Here is a 23,691-nt window from a genome sequence, read left to right on the forward strand (position 1 = left end):
GATTTGCTAGAATTCGCTCAGATTTACTAGGACTTGGATAAATACATTTCAAGCCGAACCACAATTAGCGAACACTAGCCTAACAAAAGAATTGGGGGGGGCATTATTGTTCGCATATGAATATGTGTTCATTTTATCTACACAAGTATGATTTGAATAATTTACAGTACAAATATACACATATTTCCAGGAAGTTTTAGGGTGATCACTGTTTTGGAGTAGAATCCATTATTATAGACATTACCAAATATATATCAGAGCAATAAAAACTGATATATACTATTCAGTATATGAATTTGGGGAGAACTACCTTACAGCAACTTGCCCTCTTGTAAATGAAAATCGAATGGATGTTCAGAATGGTTGGACGACATCTGCATTCAATCAATAGCAAACACTGATCTAATTCGGTCAAGATAGACAAAAATGCCTTTAAGAAGGTAAGATGGTGACACAGGCAGAAAAATCAAATGGTGCCAAGCAAAAGAAAACCGTCTTTGATTTCGAAAGAATTCAAGTTGCCATATATCTTTTGCCGAGGCTTTCGGAGCAATCTTTACCCAACGTCTATCTATCGGACAGTTGCTTTTCCTTCTGACTTCCTTAGGTGGGTCAAGTTTGCGTCTCTCCCCATCCATCAGTGTAAAATTTAATGCCCCACTAAACTTACCTCCTTCTTTGCCTGTTGTGTAGGCCTGGGCACACTGAGGCAGCAATAATTTGTGAATTGGTTAACCCGATGATCACCCCTATTCAGTGGGACTAAAGTCTAGTCCCGGGTCTTCGGGGGCGGAGCGTAGGGTGTAGAGCTATAGGTTACCATGAGGAGGCGCTCGCCCAGGGCTCGGCCCCGCGTTCTTAGTGTCTGGAACGCTCTCTCTCGCAGCCTAGCTCTATGGTTTCCGTTGTGTTTTCCCCGGAATAGGCAGAGCTTCCGCTTCCGGTGGGGCCGTCCCTAGCGGCGGAGATGGCGGCGACTGCGGCTGAGGCTGCGGCCTCGGGCTCTGGAGAACCCCGGGAAGAGGCTGAAGCCCCCGGCCCCGCCTGGGATGAGTCCCAACTGCGCAGTTATACCTTCCCGACCCGGCCTATCCCGCGTCTGAGTCAGAGCGACCCCCGGGCGGAGGAGCTCATCGAGAATGAGGTAGGGGGCGGGGCCGCGTCGAAGAGGGGGTGGGGGTGGGGGATGGGGGAAGGGACCAGATTGGGAGGAGAGGTCAAAGGCGAGTGGTGATGGAAGGGAGGGGTTGTGGACTAGGCCGTGGTGTGGACTAGGGACTAAGGGGAGATGGAGAGGGAAGCGAGGAAAAATGGGACTTGCGAGGTTCGTGCTGGTTAACAGGAGAAGTAATTTTGAAGTTGGGAAGTATTGGAATCTTGGGACAAGAACCCATTAGTTCCTTGGGACGACTTCATTTGTTTTTTTCACTTAGGAGCCTGTGGTGCTGACCGACACAAATCTTGTGTATCCTGCCCTAAAATGGGACCTTGAATACCTGCAAGAAAATATTGGCAATGGAGACTTCTCTGTGTATAGTGCCAGCACCCACAAGTTTTTGTACTATGATGAGAAGAAGATGGCTAATTTCCAGAACTTTAAGCCGAGGTCCAATAGGGAAGAAATGAAATTCCATGAGTTTGTTGAGAAACTGCAGGATATACAGGAGCGAGGAGGTGAAGAGAGGTAAATTCCCAGGTCGTGGTTTTCCGTTGGATCTAGGGCATCTATTTTCCTTTCCTTATCTGAGGATGAGTTTTCTAGCTTGAGGGATGATGGAATGACTAGACTTGAACTGTGATTCTCAAGTTTGTTGTCTTCATAAAGTGAGAGTCACACTTGCCTAGCAGAGTCAGGTAGGTGAATGAAGTGAGTGAAGTTGTTTGGGTGAAAGCTGTGATGAAGCTGAAGGCGTGTGCCTTATTCAGAGTGCGAAGTCATTACTTGACTCTTGTTTCCATTTTGGAGTGCAGCCCCAGGGTTGCCAGATAGTCTGATTTTTTTCAAGAGAAACCAGAAATCAGCATTTTTATTTAAAATCTTTTTAAATGTGGGCAGCTAATTCATATTTTTTAAAATGCTGCAAGAGGCCAATTTAAAATATGTGTTAGTAGATTTCCTAAGATTATGGGTTTGCAGCCTTTGTCCTAAAATATTTGAATGGGGGCAGTGCAGGCTAAAAAGTTGTATAGGTGAGGCGGGGGAGAATATTGATGTGTTGCATTGAATTGATGATAGCAAACACAAGATATACACACACATGGGAGTGACTCTTTCTCTCTACCTTAGGTAGAGAGCCTCTTAGGTAGGTTCCAGACAACATTCAGTCCCACAGAATAACGTTGCCTCTGGGGAATTGCTGTCATTGAGTACTTGATGGTGAATGACTATCTCCGTCTCACATTTGGTGCCCAACCCTGGGCTTTTCTTCACTCTCCAGCCTCAGTTCTCTTCTTGACTCTGTTAGTAGTATGTGGCAGAGTGAAAGGATTTGAAACATACTTTTAAATTTTTTTTTTGGCTTTTGACTCTTAGCTATTGTCATAATGATGGAACTTTGACCGGAAGAGTTTCCAGAATCTGAACTATGGTTGATTTGTTCTTTATGTCTTATAGAGACTGGTTCAGTTGAATCATCTCATGCATGATGTCCTCAGATTTACCACAGTGCATGCACGCGTGCGCACACACATACACCCAATGTTGAGAAGAGAGATTGATTTAAATGATGCTTGTGGAGTGTAAAGCTATTGATTGAACATATGCATGGAACGAGCGTGAGATAAGACACATGAGTCCTCTGGTTCCTCAGTCACTTTAAGTTTCTTGCTTCCTGTAGTGAGAGCATTTTGCCTAAGTCTGAACTATGGGTGTAGTCTGTACTTTATGGGTGATTTAAGGAAAATTTTTTACTATTTGCAAGATTTGCCCTATCAGCTGACTTTAGCACCAACCAACTCTATTGTATAATTGTACAGCTTGTTATGATTCTAGGGTGAAGGGTGTTAGGATCCTCTTTGAGCTCTTTTGAGGATTTACTGTTAAGGTTTCACAGGAATTGCTTAGATTCCTGTTTGGGAAGTGTTCCTGACTCTTTCAGAGTTACTTGAGAAATATTTGTATGAACATGTGTACATCATAATCTCTGGGGAACATTCCAAGGTTGCATTGGAGTCTTGAGGTTTCCATGTCCCCAAACAGGTAGCTGTTTCCAATTTATCAAGATTTTTAATTAATGTTGCCTTAAACATTGTGATTCCAGGCACTGGGATACCTTTGAGCTTTTGAAGTAATGCTCTCAGGACCATTACTTCTTTTTCTTCACGTTTGCCCCCTAAATAATGTTTCTTTCGGGACTTGATCGAGTGTGTTTGGCTTTTCATATCTATTAAGTAACTTCTTACCTTCCTCAGGCATGTTAGGGGCCCTCGGTCTGTGGAAAGCTTAGTGAGGTATTTTTCTTCAGCTATAGATGGCTGCTACAGATAGATGTCTGAATCAGTTAAAATAAACTAGGCTTCAGTCCAGGGCTCAGCGACTTGAAGCAACAAAGGTTTATTTTTCACTCATGCTACATGTCCATCTCAGGTCACCTGGATACTCTACCTACATCATCTTTTGCACTTTGGGACACAGATTGCTCCATCAGTTGCCATTGGAAGCTTTGCAATTGCTGTGGCAGAGGGAAAGTGATGTGGTAGTGTGTACTGGTTCTTAAAATTACAGTTTGGAAGTAGTACCAGTCACTTCTGTGGACATCTCATTGGCCAAAGCAAGTTATATAAGCAAGCCTTGCTTCAAGGAGGTGAGGAAGAATCTCTCTCACAGGGAGGGAACTAGTTCTTGGTGAACAATAATATGAGCTGCCGAAATGGCCATCAAGGGCGAAAGGGGATGTCTCGCGCCCCGAGAGTTTCTGGAACAAGGCTGAGTCATCATTCTAGGGTCTGTGGGTAGGCTTCGAGGAAATCTATGAAATTATATTAAAGTTCAATGTGTGCATTTTTATGGGGATCCTTTCCTGGATTCTTTTTTTTTCTTGGATTCTTAAAGGAGTCATACTGTGACCCAGAAAAAGTTAAGAATCACTTCTCTAAAATATAAAATTTGGTGTTGAACAGAGCTCAGAGAAGGATAGGTAAGGATTCAGTTCTGTGAGAGTCCCATGACTGCAGCTGTTCTTTGTGGGAGATGTTGGTATGGGCTTGGGTTTGGATTTCCAGGTATGAGAGGCCATGCCAGGGACAGTGTGTACATGCACTAATGGGATTTTCTTCTTGGGGAACATAGGTTGTATCTGCAGCAAACACTCAATGACACTGTGGGCAGGAAGATTGTCATGGACTTCTTGGGTTTTAACTGGAACTGGATTAATAAGCAACAGGGAAAGCGTGGCTGGGGGCAGCTGACCTCTAACCTGCTGCTTATTGGCATGGAAGGTAAGAAATCTTTCAGAAAGCAGCATGGCTTGGGGTCTTATGAAGTGATTTCTAAACCTTTCCCCACCACTTGTTCGCTCCATGACTTTCAACAAGTCACGTAACTTTCTTAAGTCTCAGTCTCCTCATTTGTAAAATGAACACAGTAATATCTTATAATTAACTATGAAGATTAAATGAGATAACGTACGTTATGTCAGGTACTCTAAAAAGAAAGTTCCCTATTCCCTTCCTCAGTTGCTGTGTGAGTATATATATTTAGATATTAGGGATCTCTAAAATTCTGCTGTTTTCTATTGGATCTGTCTATATTCAGAAGACTTTTATCCCAGTAGAAGAGGGAAACGTTTTTCCAATGTAAATTGAACCTTATCTTTTGAACAGATAATACATTAATGGGGTTAAATTCAAAAGGTGTAAATAGGTATGTAGTGATAAATCTCTCTTCCATTTCTATTTCTCAGCCTCTGAGTATCCTTCCCTCCCTGGAGGCACCATATGTTATTAGTTGCTTGTGTATCCTGCTAGTGGATTTTACATGTACATAAGCAAATACATTAATACTTTTTTTTTTTTAAATAAAAAGAGGAACCTTTAAACTCCAATCAGGAGAAAGAGAGCTACTTACCAGCCAGGGTCATTGTCTTATTCGTTTTTTTTTTTTTAATTTTTTTTCTTTTTTATTCTTATTTTTATTTCTGTCACTTGCTCAGTGCCAGGCCCATAGTAGGTACTTAGTAAATGATGAATAAATTGGGTTGAACAAGGAAGGAGAGTAATTACTCATTGTCATTCACCACTAGGCTCTGAAGTCTCTTCTTACCCTTGGATTGTCCTTTCTTCAGATTTGGGTCCTTTGCTGCCATTAATAAAAGTTTCCAGCAGTGCAACTTATGAATTGACCCTTAACCTGACCCTTTGAAACCAACTCTTGGTTGACCTGCCAGGAGCAAGTTCTTGTTTACTTGACTGAATTTTTATGTTGCCTTCCTATCCTGTGGTGTAGACAGCAGGGAAACATCCCTCAGGTAGAGATGAAAGAGCAAGTCTCCTCTGAGGGTGCATATGGATCTCTGCACTTAGGAAAGCAGCTGTCTTGGCTCACCCAGGCAGACCTGGGGAATGTTTTCTAAACTCCATTCCCTACAGAGTTCCCTTGATCTCTCAAGGATTGTGCAAAGGATAAACATCAGATGCAGCCCCACTTACAAAGAGTAGATGGAGCATACATACGCTAGGGCAGAACTAATTCAGGATGGCATTTTAAATAATTTGCCTTATTCAAAGTATACAACTCTCTTCAGGAATCTGATATGCTTCCCTCAATGAGAATCAGCAGCTCCAGTGTTGATCTGAAGAAGTTTTGCAATCCCACAGGTGTGATGAAGTGGGAGCAGAGGTTGAGAATCTTTGAGCTCCAAAAGAGCTACCCAAAGCAAGTACATATTCGTACAACTTAAAATGACTGATTAACTCCATCAAAGAAGATCATGCATGCATTGCTGATACCAGTCAGTTCAGTTGTTCTAACTCTCGTTTTTTTGCTGCCCTCGAATTCGTGCCATAGTCAAGAAGAGTACAAGTACAGGTTCCCCTCAGCTGTCTAAAAGCAGAGCATTCCTGTGAAACCTTGTATAAGCCGAGATGATGTAAAACAAAGAAGCAATTACTTTAGGACACATCTTGCTAATGGATGCACAAAGTAAATCGAGATAAAGCACAGATGCTCACAGACACAGTTCAGAGCTATGATGGCTTGATACTGAGATGCTGGCTTGATGCTGAGATTCTGAGTGTAGTTTCCAGGGGAGGAGATTGGCAGTGCCACTCTCACTGCTTGTGCTTGCTGCCTCTGTGATGACTCGCTGCAAAACAAACACTGAATGATATTTTTGCTTTTTTTTTTTTCATAAAAATGAAAATCCTCTTTGGATTTCTTTCGGTTAGCAAAAACAGGTACAAATGTAGGTCTTTTGTAAAAGCAAAATGATGTAAAGCTAACTTTTGAAAAGTGGGGTGTACCTGTGCAGAGTATATTTTGCCGTACTTGTATCACTTTGATGTGCAGTTGCTTCCAATAAGGGCAGCAGTCATCATTTAAGAAAGTCTACTTTGTTAATTGATGGTGAACTCTTAGCCAGTGATGTTTGCTACTAGACTTATCACCCATTAAAAGTGTAGCACCTAATTGGCTGAGAGTTGTAATTACAGTCTCCCTGATCTTGCCTGAAATTTTGATTTGGAACCCTTTGCTGAGAGGGCAGGCTGGGTTTCTCTCCAGCACTGGGGCCTGTGTTCCATCCTGTGCAGTAGAGTTACTCCTCTGAATAAGAAAATGTCTGTCTTCCTACAGGAAATGTGACACCTGCTCACTATGATGAGCAACAGAACTTCTTTGCTCAGATAAAAGGCTACAAGCGATGCATTTTGTTCCCTCCGGATCAGTTTGAGTGCCTCTACCCATATCCTGTTCATCATCCATGTGACAGACAGAGCCAGGTGAGCTCATGTGGTCTGAGGAGGGTGTAGAACTCCTTTGAGATCCAAGGCTGCCATGTCTTTCCCCTTCTCTGTGGAGGTATGCCAGGTTTGGACAAACTCAGGGGACAATTTCACAATGTAGTTTATATATTCCAGGTCCCTGTGGTGGTCCCCAGATATTTAGGGCAGACCCCATCACTGATGCTGGTGGACTCTGGTTATTCTGTTTGAATTATAATTTCATGGAACAAAATGTATATGTCTCCATTGGATTTAATAATTGTTTACTTTTGTCACGGATGCTACTTCTTTTTGATAAAAAAAAAGGGTGAATAGAATTGAGATATGTCACTTAATGTCTCTTCTGGATCTCAGTGAGGTGTGTGGTTGACTTTGTGGCCAACCAGAGAGCGCCTCTCCTTTCTTGAGAAAACCGCTTAGCTACCTCGTGTAGAAATCTTTGTTGGTTAGAATATGTATTTGGGGAAAAATTTCTGAAGGTTTGGGTGAAGGATGAGTCCTAATTCCTCAGATCTGCAGGCCATGAGTAGGTTTTCTGACCTTTAAACTGTGATGATTGGCTTCTGACCTCAGGAGCACTGAGGCCTAGTATTCTTTATCATTTAACATTCAACAATGCCCATCTTCTTAGGTCATTCTCTGAGAGAGTTTGTGTATGTTTAATGTGTGTTGTGTCTTCTGCTGGATATAAATTCTAAAGACTTTTTTAAGGCATCTTTCTTGACTACCAAAGTTACTGATAAAAATTTGGTGATTGACTGATTTTTTTTTTTTCTCTTGAACCTCTCAGGTGGACTTTGACAATCCTGACTACGAGAGGTTCCCCAATTTCCAGAACGTGGTTGGTTACGAAACAGTGGTTGGCCCTGGTGATGTTCTTTACATCCCAATGTACTGGTGAGGATGGGGCTAGGACTGGGGGCTTTTAGGGAGCGTTCTTTGCCATTCCCTGGAAAGCCTTATCCATGTCTCTTCTTTTGAGTTGTGGCAGGATTGGACTTAACGTGATATACAGGAAGGTTGGCATATCCAGATGATGAGCATACTGAACATGGGGGAAATGGCAATACTGTTTCTAGACAAGATGACAGTTCCTCAAGTCCAAAGAGATCCCAGAGGCTTGAGGCTAGAGAAACTGTTCTTGACTCTTGGGTATTTGAAGGGTGAACACCACTGCCTCTAGCCTCAGGGTGTGTTTGATAGGATGAGTGTGAAGATACTGTCTTCATTATATCCCTTAGCAGGACTCTACGTAGTTTCAGAGGATCCCTCCTTCTGAGAAGTATTGGTGGCAAACAGGAGCCTGTTTATTTTCTTGCAGGTGGCATCACATAGAGTCATTACTAAATGGGGGGATTACCATCACTGTGAACTTCTGGTATAAGGTGAATATGGTTTTTTTTCCTAGATGGGAGTGGGGTGAGGTAGGTGTAATAAATTATTTAGGGGCAGGGTGGGGAGGTTGGCTATCTCTGGAAGTGATTCCTAGATCTTTGGGGGAGCTGGAGAGGGTGGGGTTGAACTGGGTTTCTTAAGGGAGGATGGTGCGAAGAACAGTGGGTGACACTGAAGCCTGCTAAAGACATTTCCTGAGCTGCTGCTTCCTTTGCAGGGGGCCCCCACCCCTAAGAGAATTGAATATCCTCTCAAAGCCCATCAGAAAGTGGCCATAATGAGAAACATTGAGAAGATGCTTGGAGAGGCCTTGGGGAACCCACAAGAGGTATGTGGCTGCCCCAAGGTGGCACTCCTGTGACTCAGTGGGCAGAGTGACCAGGGAAAGTCAGGATTGGTGTCACAGTCTCTGTAGCTCTTCTGTTTCAGTATCTGTTGTCCTGTTTCTTCATAGAGGTTATGGGTATGTTCAGAAAATCTTTGTTTTCTGATGAGAGCTGGGCTTGACTGGCGGATCAATTATAATCTGTTCCATGCTAGTAGTAATGTTCCGCATGGGGCTTGTGTGCCAGCTGGGGACCCCCGAGGGGATTCTTTTGGAATGGGAAGCGAGCGGTAAAGCATCTACTCACACGCTCCCAGCCGTGCCAAGACTGCTCTAGGTAATGTTGAGACCTGCTTCCCATGCAGGTGTGCCAGTGGCCCGTTGGGTAAATGGGGGAGGTTTGTATTTGCAATGTTCTTACCTCTGTCCTGTGGATAGCCTCAGCATTCAGAGCACCTGTGGGCTTGGGAGATCACACCAGCCCCAATTACAAATGATCTTTTCAGGATATAGAATCACTTAAGATTCTTAAGTCACATTTACAAAACATGCACGTAAACACTCGGGGTGTCTGGGATTATTAGCTCCTCTGACCTTCTGTCTGTCAGTTTGGTTCTGCTTACAAATGTAGGGTATTGTGAGAGGGAAGGTAATACAAGATGGACCCAGAGGAGAGGGCCATGCTCCAGGATACTGGGTTGACCGCTAGGAAGAGAGTTGGTTAGAGGGTTTACAAGATTGAATGGAAGCCTTGTCCTTGCCCTTGGCTGGACATCGATGTCTCCAGACACACCTCATCTGGCTCCGGGGCTAGGGGACAGGCAGTTCTGACTGGCTCCTCATGTCTTTTCACAGGTGGGGCCCTTGTTGAACACAATGATCAAGGGCCGATACAACTAGCCTGCCAGGAGTCGAGGCCTCCTGCCAGGTGACTGCTAGCCCGTCCACACCGCTTCATTGATGAGGACAGGAGACTCCAAACGCTAGTATTGCACGCTGCACTTAATGGACTGGACTCTTGCCATGGCCCTGGAGGCAGGTGTTTGGGGCAAGGCAGGGTGGTTGGCGCTCCACTCCCATTCGGAGGGACTTCTTACCCTTGCCTCTGTGCCCCAGCACCTTCCCTCTCTGCCCCCTAAAGTCCTGCATTCAGTGTGTGGAGTCCCCAGCTTCTGGTTGTCATCATGTCGTGTGTTAGTCTGTCAACCTTGGGATGTGTGTGCGTGTGTATGCCTGCACACGCGTGTATGTACTTGTTCCTTGCTCCCTCCTTCTGGGTCAGGATGCCACCTCTGGCTCTCCGCTCTGTCTCCTGCAATCTCAGTGCCTCAGCCTGAGAGAGAGGAGATGTTCTTGGACGCCCATTGCATCTGGGCAACAGGGCCACAGCTATCCTAACTGTGAGGTCAGTCTGCCCCCTCCCAGTTTTCACAGAGAGGCTCTAGGCTGTTGGGAATGGCTACTGAGACTCTAATGGGGAGAGGGAGAGTGGGGAGGGTTGCCTTTGAGAGCCTAAATAGCTTCCTAGGAGAGTAAATTAGACAGGGTTCCAACTTGAACCTTCAAGCTCAAGCCATACACAGAAAAGAGCCTTGGGACACAGGAACCAAGGATTGTGCATAACTTACAAATTACAGACACATACAGCTTCTTTCTTTCAGCACCAGCTCTTGTTCTCTGTCCTGGGTGCCAGAGGAGTCATCCTAGCAATGGCTTCTCTAGGTTCTAGGGATGCAAACCTCTGTATGGATGTGTGTGTGGATGTTTGTGCCTGTGTGCGTGCATGTGTGTCCACACTGGCCTGCCTCTCTGCTTACCAAGTTTCTACCGCTTAACCTTGTCCAGTGGGACATACAGCGGGAGCCCCAAGGCAGTGCTGCCTGACCTGGTCTAAAGCTTTTAAACTCATTTTTAGCCATTGGATGTTGGTCAGGCCTCGCTGCAACCTGCCTGAGGCCGACTGGCTAGAGCCTCCAGGTCCTATGACCGACCCTCCCTGCCCAGGCCCCGTCCTCTGTGTCTGCAGAGCTTCTTGGCTCAGGAGACAAAATGGGGTCAAGCCTAGGCAGCTAACTCACCACATGTCATCCACCTCATGGCAAGGGCAAAAACGTAGCCTTGCCTCTTAAAGCCAGCGCCTCTGCCAGACCCCCACTGTAATGTTCCACAAACACCCTCAGAAGTCAGGGCAACTGGTGGAGCATGGAGAGGAATTTCCTTTTCTGTTCATAGCTTTTCATGGGAACCCCTCTCAGGGCTGCAGCTTACAGCTGGGCAGCTGTGCACTGCACAACTCGAAGGGCCATCATTCACACCTGTATAATGGAAGTGGGGCCCCTGGGATTGGGCAGTGTGATGGCCCTGCGTCTGCTCACCTCCACTCCCATCTCCACGCCCCTTCTCTCTGGAAGGAAAAAGGAGTTGGAAGTCTCTGGGTTCATTTTTTCCTTTTTTTTTTTTTTTTTTTGCCAAAGGTTTACTTCCAGTGTCCGAGCTATGGCTCTCACCCCCAGAGCTCAGTTTACAGTTACAGTGCACTGATGGACTGAGAGGATGCATATGTGTGTGTGTGCACTTGTGTGTATTTTGGGGAGGGGTGTTTATTTTTAGTACCCCATTCTGGGGTTCTCTGATGCAGTGTGGGTGTTCAAACATGGTACCTTCTCAAGTGTAGTTCTTTCAAATATAGCCAGTGCTGGAAAATGTGATTGCAGTGATCTCCATCCCTCCATCTCTTTTGGGAAAGAGGAACGCAGCAAAGAAAACAAGGCAGACAGAAGATAAATTGACCACAAAGACACTTTGAAATATAGCACATTATTTTCCTTCTCAGCAGCTCTGCTGCATCCCTGGCTCATTCCTTAAAGGTGTGGGTGATGTGCAGCAGGGAGGCGTGGTCTCTCAGCTGCTCCTCTCTGGGTGCTGTGCCGACCCAGGTCTGCACGAGGGGGAGGGACCTTCACAGGTTGGGTCCTGATCCTTGGGTAATGTCTCTGGGTTCATGTCCAATAGTGATCCCTGATTATTAGACACCTAATGTGTGCCTGGTGCTTTTAGTGCAAGGTAGGTATTCTCATTTTACAGTTCAAGAATAAGCAGTTAGTGGCAATCAGGATTCAAACCTAGTACTGTTTGGCTGCAAACCCTCTGCTGTTCTTTTCCACCAAACTACATTGATTCTCCTACTGTACCTCCTTTGGACTACAGGCAGCAGGCAGTGTCTGGTACAGACAGGCTTAGCCCAAAAGGATACGGAAGATACAGCTCAGGGTGAAAGCTCTTCTGGGCTCCAGCTAAAGACTTCTTGGGAAAACTGCCAGGAAGCCATATTATGAGTTAAGAGTTCTGGAAGAGGTTACAGGGAAACTGAGTTCTAGATCCCCTTGGTTACTTGTGTGTCCTTGAATAGGTCCCATAACTTTTCCCAGCATGCTTCTGCATCTGTAGAATTGAAGATCTAGATATTCACTAAGAACTTTGATTCATGTTCTGCTGCCTCCGTTTGCCCCAGTGAAGAGATTGAGGCTCTTCCCTTCACATACCTAGGTTAGGGCTGTTCAGGCTCAAATTCTACTCGTAGCAGAGTAGAACGTTTCTGCTCTGTTGCTTACTCCTATCCTGGCTGGCAGTGTGAAGGCAGATACATGAGGGGAAGATGGGGGTTTGGGCCTGTATGAGGGTCAGCCATGTTGCAAGATCCTGTTTTTACATCAGCAGGTACAGAGGAAACTACTCTTTTGTAAAGTCAAATATTTGTTGGGGGGTTGAAGTTTGGGGGGTGGAGGAGGGGCTGTTCTGGGCATCAGTTGAGCAGATGCCCAGGATGCCTGGGGGAGACCAGCTTCCCCTACAAATCAGAGCTCTAAATTACAAGGTTTTTACCAATGCGAACAGTTGGGGGAAGTCGTCTGCTCTCATTTGCGTAATGGTTTCTGTCACTGGTGATTAGACACAGGATGAAGGAAAAGAAATTTGACAATTAGGAATGAGCGATCATTAATCTGAATCTGTTAGGAGACGGGAAGGATCCTTAGTGGGCCAACCCAAAATGAGGAGACCCTCCCTCTGCCCCCCCCAGAGACTCTTGGGCCACATACCCTTTCATTGTTCCCACCATAAGCTGAGCTGTTATTTTCTTAGCAAAGTCTAGGTGGGCCCAGTCCCCAGGCTGAGGTGGATACAGGAACAGACATCTAGAGGCATGAGCCAACAAAGGGTGTCAAATGCAAGTGATAGGGCAAAGAATAGCAAATAGAATGGTTTTGACATGTGTATGCTGTTTGTGGAAAATGTTTTTGTAATCGACACTCTAGATACCCCACCTGTGACATGCATTTGTTACATTACGGCACTGCAGGGTGTGGAGAAAACCTGCTCTTTTATCCTCCAGGAGCCTCTGCTTAGTTGGAGAGGAAACTGCATGAAACACCCAGAGGTTATGAAGCCATGTGTGGTACACCCTGTGAGGACAAGGTTAGAGACTGTTGAGAGAGGAGGAAGATCAGTAGAGAGCAAACCTCAACCTCCAGGCTCCTCCCAGCCCCTGGGCTCCCCAGGGAGGACTCTTCATCCTAGGCTCCCAGCAAGGTTGATTCTGTCCCTCCCCCCTCGCACGTCATTGCAGCTGTAGTTATGTGGAAGGCACTGAGATCCCTGCCCAGATGTGTGAGCAGGTGATGAGATGAACTAACAGGCTGAGTGTTAAGGTGTGGAGAGTCCCAACTTGGATCTTCTCAGGTCTCTGTGTCACCTCATCTCTCTCTTGTCTCTTTAAACACCACGGACAGGATTTGCACCAGTTATTTGTTTCTCAGTTTTGTGGCTTATGTGTTGGTGGGTTCCTTAGATCAGTGGCTTCATCAAGGATTGGAGGCAGGGGTGATGGTGGTGGTTGGTTGTCTTGTCAGAATGTGAACTTCCCATGGGTAGGGCTGTGTCTCTCTCCTTGGTAACTTTCCTACCTCTGGTTTGTCTACCCTTCAAACTCCAATGCAGGGTTTAGTAGGGCTGCAGAGAGTGGCCCTCAGGGACCAGTTTTACCCAAACAGGGTAGATACTGGGATGCTCCTAAGAACTCATGGGCTTCCAGAGGCCCTGGCCTTTCTGCCCATGTCATCTTCCCTTTTTCCGGAACCTCCAGTTCTTGCCCCCCCCCCAGTCCCTGCCTACTTCTCTGGTATCCTCTCAAATTGCCTGCTCTAAAGAGCTGTTCCAGCTTCCTTTTCCATTGTCCCCCCAGTTTCTCCTACTTATACTCTCCCTGCCTAGGCTCTTCAGCAGCCCCTCACCAAGGTCCTTTTTCCTAAACAGTTGCTTTCTCAGAAGCTCCCTGGCTGCAGGTGTTTGGATTGACTTTCTCTAGGATCTTCCATTTCTGATCTGCAATAATTCTGTTCACACACGGTTAGTCCATTTGTTCTGTGTCTGCTCTGTTCTCTTGCCATTCCTTTGTCACTTATGTACGTCCTGGTTTAGCTTTTCTCACTCTGGGAGCCCTTTCTGCTAGTCTTCAGCCAGTTCTGTTTAATCTTCATAGAACTTAGAATCTTCAGCGGAGCCCTGCTGAGCACTTTTGGTGCATTTCTAGGGGACAAAGCCTCGGACACTGGCAACCTTTAGGACCAGGGGTCTGTGGTTAGTGAGGCCTCCGGAGATGGGTGAGAGGAGGGAACCTAGAGAATCATGGACAGTGGAGAACCAGTGAGGGGAGATTGAGCAGGAGACTCCCCAGGAGTGGAGCTGGGCCTGGCAAGCCTGGAGGGAAGAACTGAAGTTTGTGTTTCCACATACATGCATCTCTGTGCCTTAGGGTCCAGCAGTTCAGGGATAGTGGGTGTTTTGGGAATGTCTGCTAATTTCTCTCAGGTGTCTTTGGTGATGCTCTTAGTCACCAAATTTGGCTGACTTCTTAGTTTCAGTGTTTGCTGGAAGGGAAACAGCATATTGAGTAGTCACGTGTCAGGAGTGGAGGTCTTCGATGAGAAACGCCCTGGAAGCTGGGGTAGCAGGAGACGGGGACCCAGTGGTCAGCTTATATACCCAGACTGTCACTTCACTTCTCCAGGTGTTTAGTACAATAGCTGATTAAAGAAGTTTAAAAACAACTGGGCCTTGCCTTCTTCCCCACCTGAAATCTAGTCTTTAGGTGATATTTTGGGAAGGAGCATGTGTCCTTTAACTTCCAATGAGAAACAACCTAACAATCTAGTATAGTGTATAAAAACATGGGTTTGGGAGTTAGATGTATTTTGTTCAGATTTCTAGTTTTGCTACTTAAATCAGCTGGGCTTGACCTTGTTGATTGACTTGACCTCTCTGAGCCTCAAGTTTCCTCAACTATAATGGTATGTGTGTAGGGGAAGGTGGGTGTTGAAAATATCTACCTCAGGGCTGATGGACTGATCGAAACAATGTTTGTAAAGCTTTACCACAGTGCCTGGCAAGCACTTAATAAATGGCTGTGGTAGTGGTTGTTACATTTATTTTGTGACTTATTCAGAAACTTGATTTCAGTGATTCCTTCCCTCTCAAGAAGAGCATAAGGAAGAATAAGGAAATTATGCTGGAGAAACTCATATTGAGATGGGGACAGACAGAAGAGCCTTGGTATCTAAATCCACCCTAGAGGGAGCGAAACAGGGAAGAGCCTGATGCCTTCTACTTGGTCAGCCAGACTTTACCGCTCTCATCGGCCCAGGGCCGGCATGAGAAGCTGTCAGGTGTGCGGTCTCCTTACGCTGTGTGAGGGGTGAGGGCTGCTGGGTGAGTTCCCATTACACCTGGAGAAGCTGTTGCCAACCTCATACCATGAAACACCACAGCAGTCAGATCAGGCCCGCTTGTTTTAATTTTATTGCATGCTCTTCCATGTATTTAAGTTACATATGTGTTAAGGTTATTTTAGCACAGAGGGGCATTCCGAAGAGAATTCAGAAAAATATAAGACTGGAGTCTTAATAGCTACCATCTGTGGAGCCCCTGGAGCATTTGTTTCAGGCCCAGTTCTAGTCTCTACCCATGTGCTCTCAGTTCATCGGGGGGCGTCAAGCAGGCAGTTACAGGTCTGCAGAGGAGAAGCACCTGACAAGCTCCTTTGTTCACAGTAGGCTTCTTGCAAGAAGTCACATAGTCTAAGGTGATACCTGGAAGATAACCAGGGATTGGGGAGGAGTAAAAGGCATGTTTCTTCTCTGGCTTCTCCCAGTCCCAAAGCAAACACTCTGTTCCTCCATGTTTAAGGGTTTTAAGAATCACTTGTAGGAATGAGCCAGACAGTGGACCCCCAAAAGAAGAAAACCCTTTGGTTAGCTACAGAAACATTTGAAAATCATTTTGATTGTCAGCCCAGGTTTGTCCTGGAGTGCAGATGGATTGGACTTGCTCAGTTGTAACCCTTTCCCTGACTGCTTTGCAAAAGACTTCATTCTGGCCTCTGGAGTTTCACCCTGCCGCCCTACTTGGAAGCGACGCTGGATCCAGTTACTTAGACATCAGCCCAAGATGTACTCTGGCTGCCTGGAATTCTCAGCCTCTTCCACACTGATATCCGGCTGATCTCTTAGATTCTTCCCCCACTCTCAGCCACTCCCCTCCTCCCCACTATGAGCCACGCCTCTCTGCAGTGCCCCTCTAGCCACTCATACCCTCTTGGGTCTGACCCTGGTCTCCAGCCCCATGGATGTAGAAGATCTCTAGCTGGTGCCAAGCCGTCTCTGGGCTTCAGGCCATTCTGTAGTCACTTTACAGTCACCTCTCCACTTCTAGGTTTCTTTTGCTCTGGGCCTTGGAAGCCTTCCCTCTGGCCCCAGAAAATGTTGCTGTGTTTTATTCAGTTTGCTTAAGACTTACTTGGTCATTGAGGTCAATCCTGCCCTTCAGGGAAGCTCTGCTTCTTATCTCCATATCCAAGCTCTTGAATGTATAGTGTATGGTGCAATATAGGGTAGTGGTTGAAAATGAGGACTTTGCATATTTGGCTTTGAATCCTAGATCTGTCATCCTGTGTGACCTTGGGCAAATGACAAACTACCTGAAATTCAACTTCATATGTATGAGGATAACATTATCTACCTTGTCAGGGTTATGTGGAATAAGGTATGTAAAGAAAGGCACAGCAGGGTGACTGTTCCATAGCAGAAGCTTGATTGTCATTGGCTTCTAATGGCCCCAGCCTTGTCTCTTTTAAAGCCTTTACTTCTCGTCCATGTAGCTTTCTGACAAAGGTCCTGTGTCCGCTCCCAGAGCAAGTCTAGTTGTCAGGTCATGAGCAGAGATACGAGCATAAATTTCTTGCTCATGTTACCATTCCCTACCCCTACCCCTTCTCGGTGACCTCCAGGTCACAAGGACTCTAATCTACTATGCTGCCATCGCTGAGGAATGATCTAAAATTTCTTTTTTATAATATTAAAAATACCTGAAACACTGTTAGTGAAAATAGAAAACATCAGACCTGCTGTCGCCACAGGAATAAGAAGCACTGGAAGTGTATGTGAGCTGGTGGCACAACAGGTGTGAAGGAGGCACAGCAGGCAGGGACACAGGAGACAAGGAGATGGGCACAGAGGCCACACAATAGTCTAGAGGCAGCAGGGCCCCAGGCTTGTGAAGTTTCCCTCCAAGTTTTTGAATAGTGAGCTTTTGACTGTGAACAAAGCCCCACCCATTTTACAGTCAGTATAGTCATTGTTCTTACAAGGGTTTATGTGATGTTTTGACAAGAATGGAGACATCGGATGTGACTCCTGGGTTTGAATCCCTGTTGGCCACTTCCTAACTATAACCTCTTAAGCTAAGTCTGTGCCTCCGCCACTTCAGCTGTGAGGGGTGGAAAATAGCGCATGGCTTGCAATATTGTTATGAGCGTTTGTGATGATGTTTTAAAAACACTCAATTCAGTATGGGCACTCAGGAAATGGTTTATTATGAAGACCCAGGGTCTAGTTAGTGCTTGAAGAGCTGGGCTTTTTTGATCCTACTCTGACTCAAGATAATGACACTTGAAGTGGAATCACAGAAGAGATGACTGGGGGTGGGGAAGCAAAATGGAAGAGATCACCAGGTTGTGGAAGAGACTGAAAGTCTGTGAAAGGCAGATATGGGGACAAAGGTGGTCTTGCTAGGATGGTGTCTTAAGGAGCAGAAGCAGAGACATAGGCTCTGGTTTACCATCAGATCCCCAGAATGAAGGAAATAGGGCAGGAGGGTGTCTGGGGGGGACATGGTGTGTCTAAGTGGAAAGGACACAAGGTTCAGGGGCCATGAACCCCTATGTGAATCTTAGATGTCCTTTTTTCAGGCTGGGTGACTTTGGGCACATTTGTCTCCATGCTTCAGTCCCCTCATCTTTAAAAGTGGTCAGTACTATCACCACCTCCCTTACAGGGCTGAAGGGACAACATACGTGAAAATGCTGTCTAAATTGAGCGCTATATAATACTTGTTGGGTGGTGGTTTAGGAGAGCTTTCCTGGAGTGGGTGGGTCATAGAATTGCAGGAGTTCACAGATAAGAGCCTCCCACATTTCCAGCAGGAAACAGTAAAGCAGCATTTCTCACCAAACGCTGTCTTTCACTGTGCCAATATTTGGTCAGGTTTTTGTTTTGGTTTAAGAAGGAAAAGCAGTGTGCTGAGAAAGGGCATAAGTTTTGGAGTCCCATGGATTAGGTTTGAATCTTGTTTTCACCATTGCCAACGTTGAGATGGTCAGATTACTTATCGTCTCTGAACTTTGCTTTCTTAACAGGCCCCTTCGAGTGGCTATTGGGAATGAATGAGACAGCTCAAGTGAAACATCTCAGTGCCTAGTGCCTCCCTAGTAAGTGCCCAATAAATATTAGTCCCCTTTCTTTCATTTCTTTTCCCTTTAGGAAGCAGCTAGTTTACTCAGTTTAAAAGGGACTCAGTTGTCCACGCCTTAGTGTGAACAAGTAATATCAGAATTCCCTTCTTGTCTAGGGTGAGATTGGTTGTCCTAAGGAGTGTGAATGTGAGTGAGGAAGAATCATGGGAGAAGGCGGCAGGACTCTACTATGTTGGAGCTGGAGTAGGGGTCCTTTGGTCATCTAGTTGGTGTGGGGGTGAGTGAAGAACACGTGATGTTGAGAGGTGAGTTTGAAGAAAGAAGGTGGGTGCCGAGTGCTAGAGGGAAAAGCCAGTCTAGGGGTTGTGCGGAGTGGAGGACAGGACAATGAGCTATGGATGAGATCAGAGTCCCGCCAGGGGAACCTTAGGAATTGTGACTACAAATCAAAGTTGTGAGAGAAGTCCTGCATTCAGCCAGCTGTCATCTTAACACCTCTGAGAGTTGTGGTCCTCCCAGAAAGGAAGAATATAAAAAGAAAGCAGAAATCTTCAAGATGGAAAGACTTTTTAAGTGTTTTCAGAGCCAAGGAAATGCACAACCTAACCAAGGTATCTGACAGCCTAGGTGGGATTCAAGGTGTCTGAGAAAATGCAGTTGGGTATTGAAGCGCATCAAACTCAGGGATATGAGCTGGTGACCACCTTCTTAGGTCTTAGGTAATGGAGGCCCCATGATAGGGCTTTCAGAGACAACAAATAGGAATTTATGGGTCCCTTATAGAATCCAGTCAGTAGCCCAATCAATGTTTCTGGTTGTTTTACCATCTCAACCATCTGAGAAGGCAACCTCCAAAATATATGTGCAGCATCAATTGTTTCCTTGATAGGTAAGCATCTTTTAACTCTGGAGAACTTAGAATGAAGGATAGGCATGTTTAAGAACATGGAACCTGCAGCACTACTATATTTGCTATAAGGAATCTATGCAGTTTGTTTTTAAATCCTTAACATACGGAGGAGAATTTGCCTTTTAGTTTGATAGGTTTACCTTGTAATACCAAGTAAAGAGTGTTGAATAATTTATTTAGACTTGAATTTTAAGTCAAAATCTCGCCAAGTCTCTGTATTGTTTTGGAACATTTAAAATGATTTGAGATCTGCTGTATTTATGAACATAATCTATTGGCGATATGATAATTAAGTACTTGGGAAAGTTTGTTTTAGTCAGGTAAATGAAGTACTTAAGAAATAAAATATATTAACCTCACATTACTCCTTTGTTTTATAAACAAAATAATAAGGTTTGTAAGCTGAACTTAACAGCTTAGACAAGAACTAGGATTTTGAATATGTAACTTCGAAAACTGAATATAATTCTTAAAGCCAAAGTAATTTCTGGATAGTTATTTCTACACACAAAAGTATCCCTCATGGATATCAGACACCTCCCGGGGAAACTCTGCATATAGTATTACCACAGACCCAGTCACTCATCCTCTCTAGGTAGCAGTCGCTCTCCAGGCACTGGCAGCAGTTAAGATGGCCACCATGGGGCTTCCCTGGTGGCACAGTGGTTGAGAGTCCGCCTGCCGATGCAGGGGACACGGGTTCGTGCCCCAGTCCGGGATGATCCCACATGCTGCGGAGCGGCTGGGCCCGTGAGCCATGGCCGCTGAGCCTGCGCGTCCAGAGCCTGTGCTCCACAACGGGAGAGGCCACAACAGTGAGAGGCCCGCGTAGCGCAAAAAAAAAAAAAAAAAAAAAAAAAAGATGGCCACCATGGGTCAAATCATAGGTGCAGGCGTGGATTTTGAAACTTTTTAAAATTGGTTGGCAACATGTATGATAAACTTTAAAAACAAAAGCTTGGGGCTTCCCTGGCGGTGCAGTGGTTAAGAATCGGCCTGCCAGTGCAGGGGACACAGGTTCAAGCCCTGGCCTGGGAAGATCCCACATGTTGCAGAGCAACTAAGCCCATGCGCCACAACTACTGAGCCTGTGCTCTAGAGCCCGTGAGCCACAACTCCTGAGCCCGCGTGCCTAGAGCCCGTGCTCCGTAACGAGAAGTCACCGCAATGAGAAGCCCGCGCACTGAAACGAAGAGTAGCCCCTGCTCGCCGCAACTAGAGAAAGCCTGCATGCAGCAACGAAGACCCAACGCAGCCAAAAAAATAAAAACTAAATAAAAACAAAAGCTTTTGGCTTCTCTGGAAAATTAGAAGATCTGGTAACAGTAAGATCCCATTTCCCATAGGACAGCAGTTGGCCAGAGCTGAGTAGCTGCCACCCCTTTGGGCATGTCCTTCCCATTTGCCGCAGTCACCACTCTTCATTTTGGTACCTAATACCTGGTTTATCTCACCTCTGTGACCTGTCTGGCCCACATTTTTGCACGTGACCCCTGAACTGGAGGTTTTCTGAGGTTCCTAACAGCAGATTGATAGCTGGGGGAAGAGCTCAGGAAAAGTGCAGTCCCTGCCCTCCTCTCTATTCTCATCATCCCCTCTGTCCAGGCTGTCTTTTCCCAGCCACCTGGCCCCAGGGCTGGTTTCAGCCACTAGAGGAAATATGCAAGACATTCCCAGGCTCAGACTTCTGTGTTTGCTGCTCTTGTCTATAACCACACTGGTTCCAGAGATTCTCTTGCCCAGACAGTTTGCCTGGGCTCTGACCTCATGTCTCAGTTCCTGTGAACTTCCTGCTTCCCTTCGTAATTTGACCACAGCCTCACTCTGGTGTGTGAGGGCTCCCAGGCTCTGCTTTGTGAAGCTCCTGTACCTGATTATACCTGGTCTGTCAGGCTTGGTTTTGAATCTTCTGACTCAGACTCCCAAATCCCAACCCCATCTCCACCATCACTGCTCACTCTCTGGGCAGTGTGGTTACTCAGCTGAGGGATGGAAGATTGTTGAAGATTCAGGAGACATGGGAGGTGAGGTTGGAAGTGTTTGCATTTTCAAGAGAAGCATGGAGGCAGAAGCCAATCACAGTTGAAGGAGGCAACCAGTAGAAGGCTTTTTAGGTGAGGGAGGCAACTGAGCGTAGTTGTAGGCAGAGGAGAAGGCAGCCGGAGAGAGAATTCAAGGGTGAGAATAAGGCCTCAGAGGAGGCATAGGGTGATAGGATAGGAAATAGCAATAGTTGGTGACTCCCAGGGAGATTCTGAAGCTCAGAAACATCTTAACACCTCAAGAGATGTAGGAGTGGGCACTGTTGGAAGTCTGTAATCCCCTAGAGTGAGGGTTAAGTAAATGATGCTGGAGGTTTGGAGAGTAGAAGGGTGCATGGCCATGGTGTTGGGGCCACAGCCTGGGGCAGGAGAAATTTCCAGCAGTGCAGCCAACAGCCTCTCACAGTATCTGTAGACACAGTAGAAACATCTGAACCAAATGGTCATGAAGCTTGGTGAAAACCAGACCCAGTGAGAGTTGATTAATGGATCCATGTCAGCCTGTACTAGAGGAAAGTCTCCAGTAGTATGTTTTAGGGCTCAGTCTGGGCCTGTGTCTTGTCTGACATTTTTATTGACAACTGACTGAGGCAGCAGGCTCATCAAGTTTGCAGGTGATCGAGGTGGGAGGGGAAGCTAATACTTTGCATGAAAGAGTCAGGATTCAGAACGATTTCAACAGGCTGGAACACTGGGCTGGAACCAACAAGATTAAATTTAACAGGGATAAATGTAGAGTCCTGCACTTAGGTTAAAACAAAATCAATGACATAAATACCCGGTGGCGGGGTGGGCCAAGCTTGACAGCGGTTCATGAAGAAAAGACCTGGGGGTTTAGTTGACTGCAAGCTCAATATGAGTCACCTGTGTGATGCGACTGCTAAAACCTCTAATACAATCACAAACTGCATTAACCGAAAAGGAGCAGCCAGATCAAGGGAGGTACTTACCCCACTGCTTTCTGAGATGGTCAGGCCACCTCTGGAATACTGGGTCCATTCTGAGGTCCGTTTTTTTTTAAGGAGGTCAGTGACAAATGAGAAAATATTTTGGACAAGCAGCCAGCATGGCATTAGGCTGGAATACTGCCAGAAACTTTCCAGAAATTCTATGGTGCTGAGGTTCTGGGATGAAGGGCAGGAGTGACCCCAGGCAAAGACAGTTGTATCTGGAGCACTCTTCTGGTACTTGGGAGAAAATAGGGGGGACCTACTTCTCACTTCCTGTGGGTACCCAGAGGCATTGACCTGTGAATTTCATCCCAGGATTTCCTGAAGTCGGGCGATTAGGGGTTACCGAGAAGGGGTCTAGGATGGGGATCAGTGTGGGAGTGGGTAGAAAAATGGGGCAGTGTGGTAGGAAGGAATCTGCAAATTTGGACCTCAAGCACCACCTCCCCAGCGCCCTCCCCCAGGACACGTAGTCCCCACTTCGGTCAGAGCGTGGCGCCCTCACTCCATGTGGGGATCCTGAGTCAACAGCAGGAGCCCAGTGGCCGGCCAGGCTGCGGCTGCACTTCTCACACTCCCCACTGCAGGGAGCCCACGGGGCCGCTCGGCTTAGGTGCGGCTGGCCTGGGACTCCTGGGTGGCAAGGAGACTCACAGCACAAACACACATGGAATTCAGGTGTGTCTCCTATTACAGCCAAGCATTCCTGCCTGAGCTACTGTGCACGTGGCCTCTTGTCTGCCCTGGCACGGAGCCCAGGGTGCAGAGGGCTGCTCCTATGGCAGGAGGGTTCCCTGGCACCGAGAGCTCCATTTCTGTGGGGTCATGGACCAACCCGAATCCCCTGCCCCTGGCTGGCTGAATGACTGTCACCAGTTTACCTAAACTAAGTTCTGTTTGTCTTGGGTTCCTTAACTGTTTGAAGTAGAATAACACTGCCAAGTTCATAGAGTTGTTAGGATTGAAAGAGTCATCTAGGGCAATGATTCTGAACTGATAACAGGAATCACCAGAGGAGCTTGTAGAAAGTGCAGATTTGTGGCTCCACCACCAGTCATTTAGTAGTTCTGGATGGAGCTCAGGAATCTTTTTTAACCAGCTCCCCAGGTGATTCTGATGTCCATGGCCCTCTGACCACATTTTGAGAAACTGACCTAGGACATACAAGACTACCTAGTATGCATCAGTTCTGTTTCTCAGAGCACACATGAAGAACAGTGTGGCGATCAAGAGTACACAGGCTTGTTCTTCAGATAACTGTAGCCAAGATGTTTGGAGGAGGACGATGGGTCTGGAGATGGGGACACAATATTTAAGCCCAAGATGGG

At 46.2% G+C, this 23,691-nt stretch overlaps 1 protein-coding gene across 1 annotated transcript; it reads left to right on the forward strand.

Moving 5' to 3' along the window:
* The first annotated feature begins 954 nt into the window (after positions 1–954).
* On the forward strand, positions 955–22,738 carry HIF1AN (hypoxia inducible factor 1 subunit alpha inhibitor). The gene is made up of 8 exons (XM_082673045.1): positions 955–1,144; positions 1,434–1,684; positions 4,289–4,437; positions 6,791–6,936; positions 7,730–7,836; positions 8,261–8,324; positions 8,552–8,662; positions 9,515–22,738. Exons 1-8 carry the CDS (start codon positions 968–970, stop codon positions 9,557–9,559), a joined length of 1,050 nt encoding a protein of 349 aa, XP_082529171.1. The 5' UTR covers positions 955–967; the 3' UTR covers positions 9,560–22,738.
* The last annotated feature ends 953 nt before the right edge of the window (positions 22,739–23,691 follow it).

The sequence above is a fragment of the Grampus griseus genome, assembly GCF_964374135.1.
Source record: "Grampus griseus genome assembly, chromosome: 16".
NCBI classification, from domain to species: Eukaryota; Metazoa; Chordata; class Mammalia; order Artiodactyla; family Delphinidae; genus Grampus; species Grampus griseus.

What these genes read in the sequence shown, in the direction of transcription:
- HIF1AN (XM_082673045.1), top strand. Translation starts at nt 968, where the DNA reads ATGGCGGCGACTGCGGCTGAGGCTGCGGCCTCGGGCTCTGGAGAACCC. An exon ending in GCTGCTTATTGGCATGGAAG is followed by an intron (nt 4,438 to 6,790) that starts GTAAGAAATCTT and finishes GTCTTCCTACAG; the next exon opens with GAAATGTGACACCTGCTCAC. An exon ending in CCTTGGGGAACCCACAAGAG is followed by an intron (nt 8,663 to 9,514) that starts GTATGTGGCTGC and finishes GTCTTTTCACAG; the next exon opens with GTGGGGCCCTTGTTGAACAC.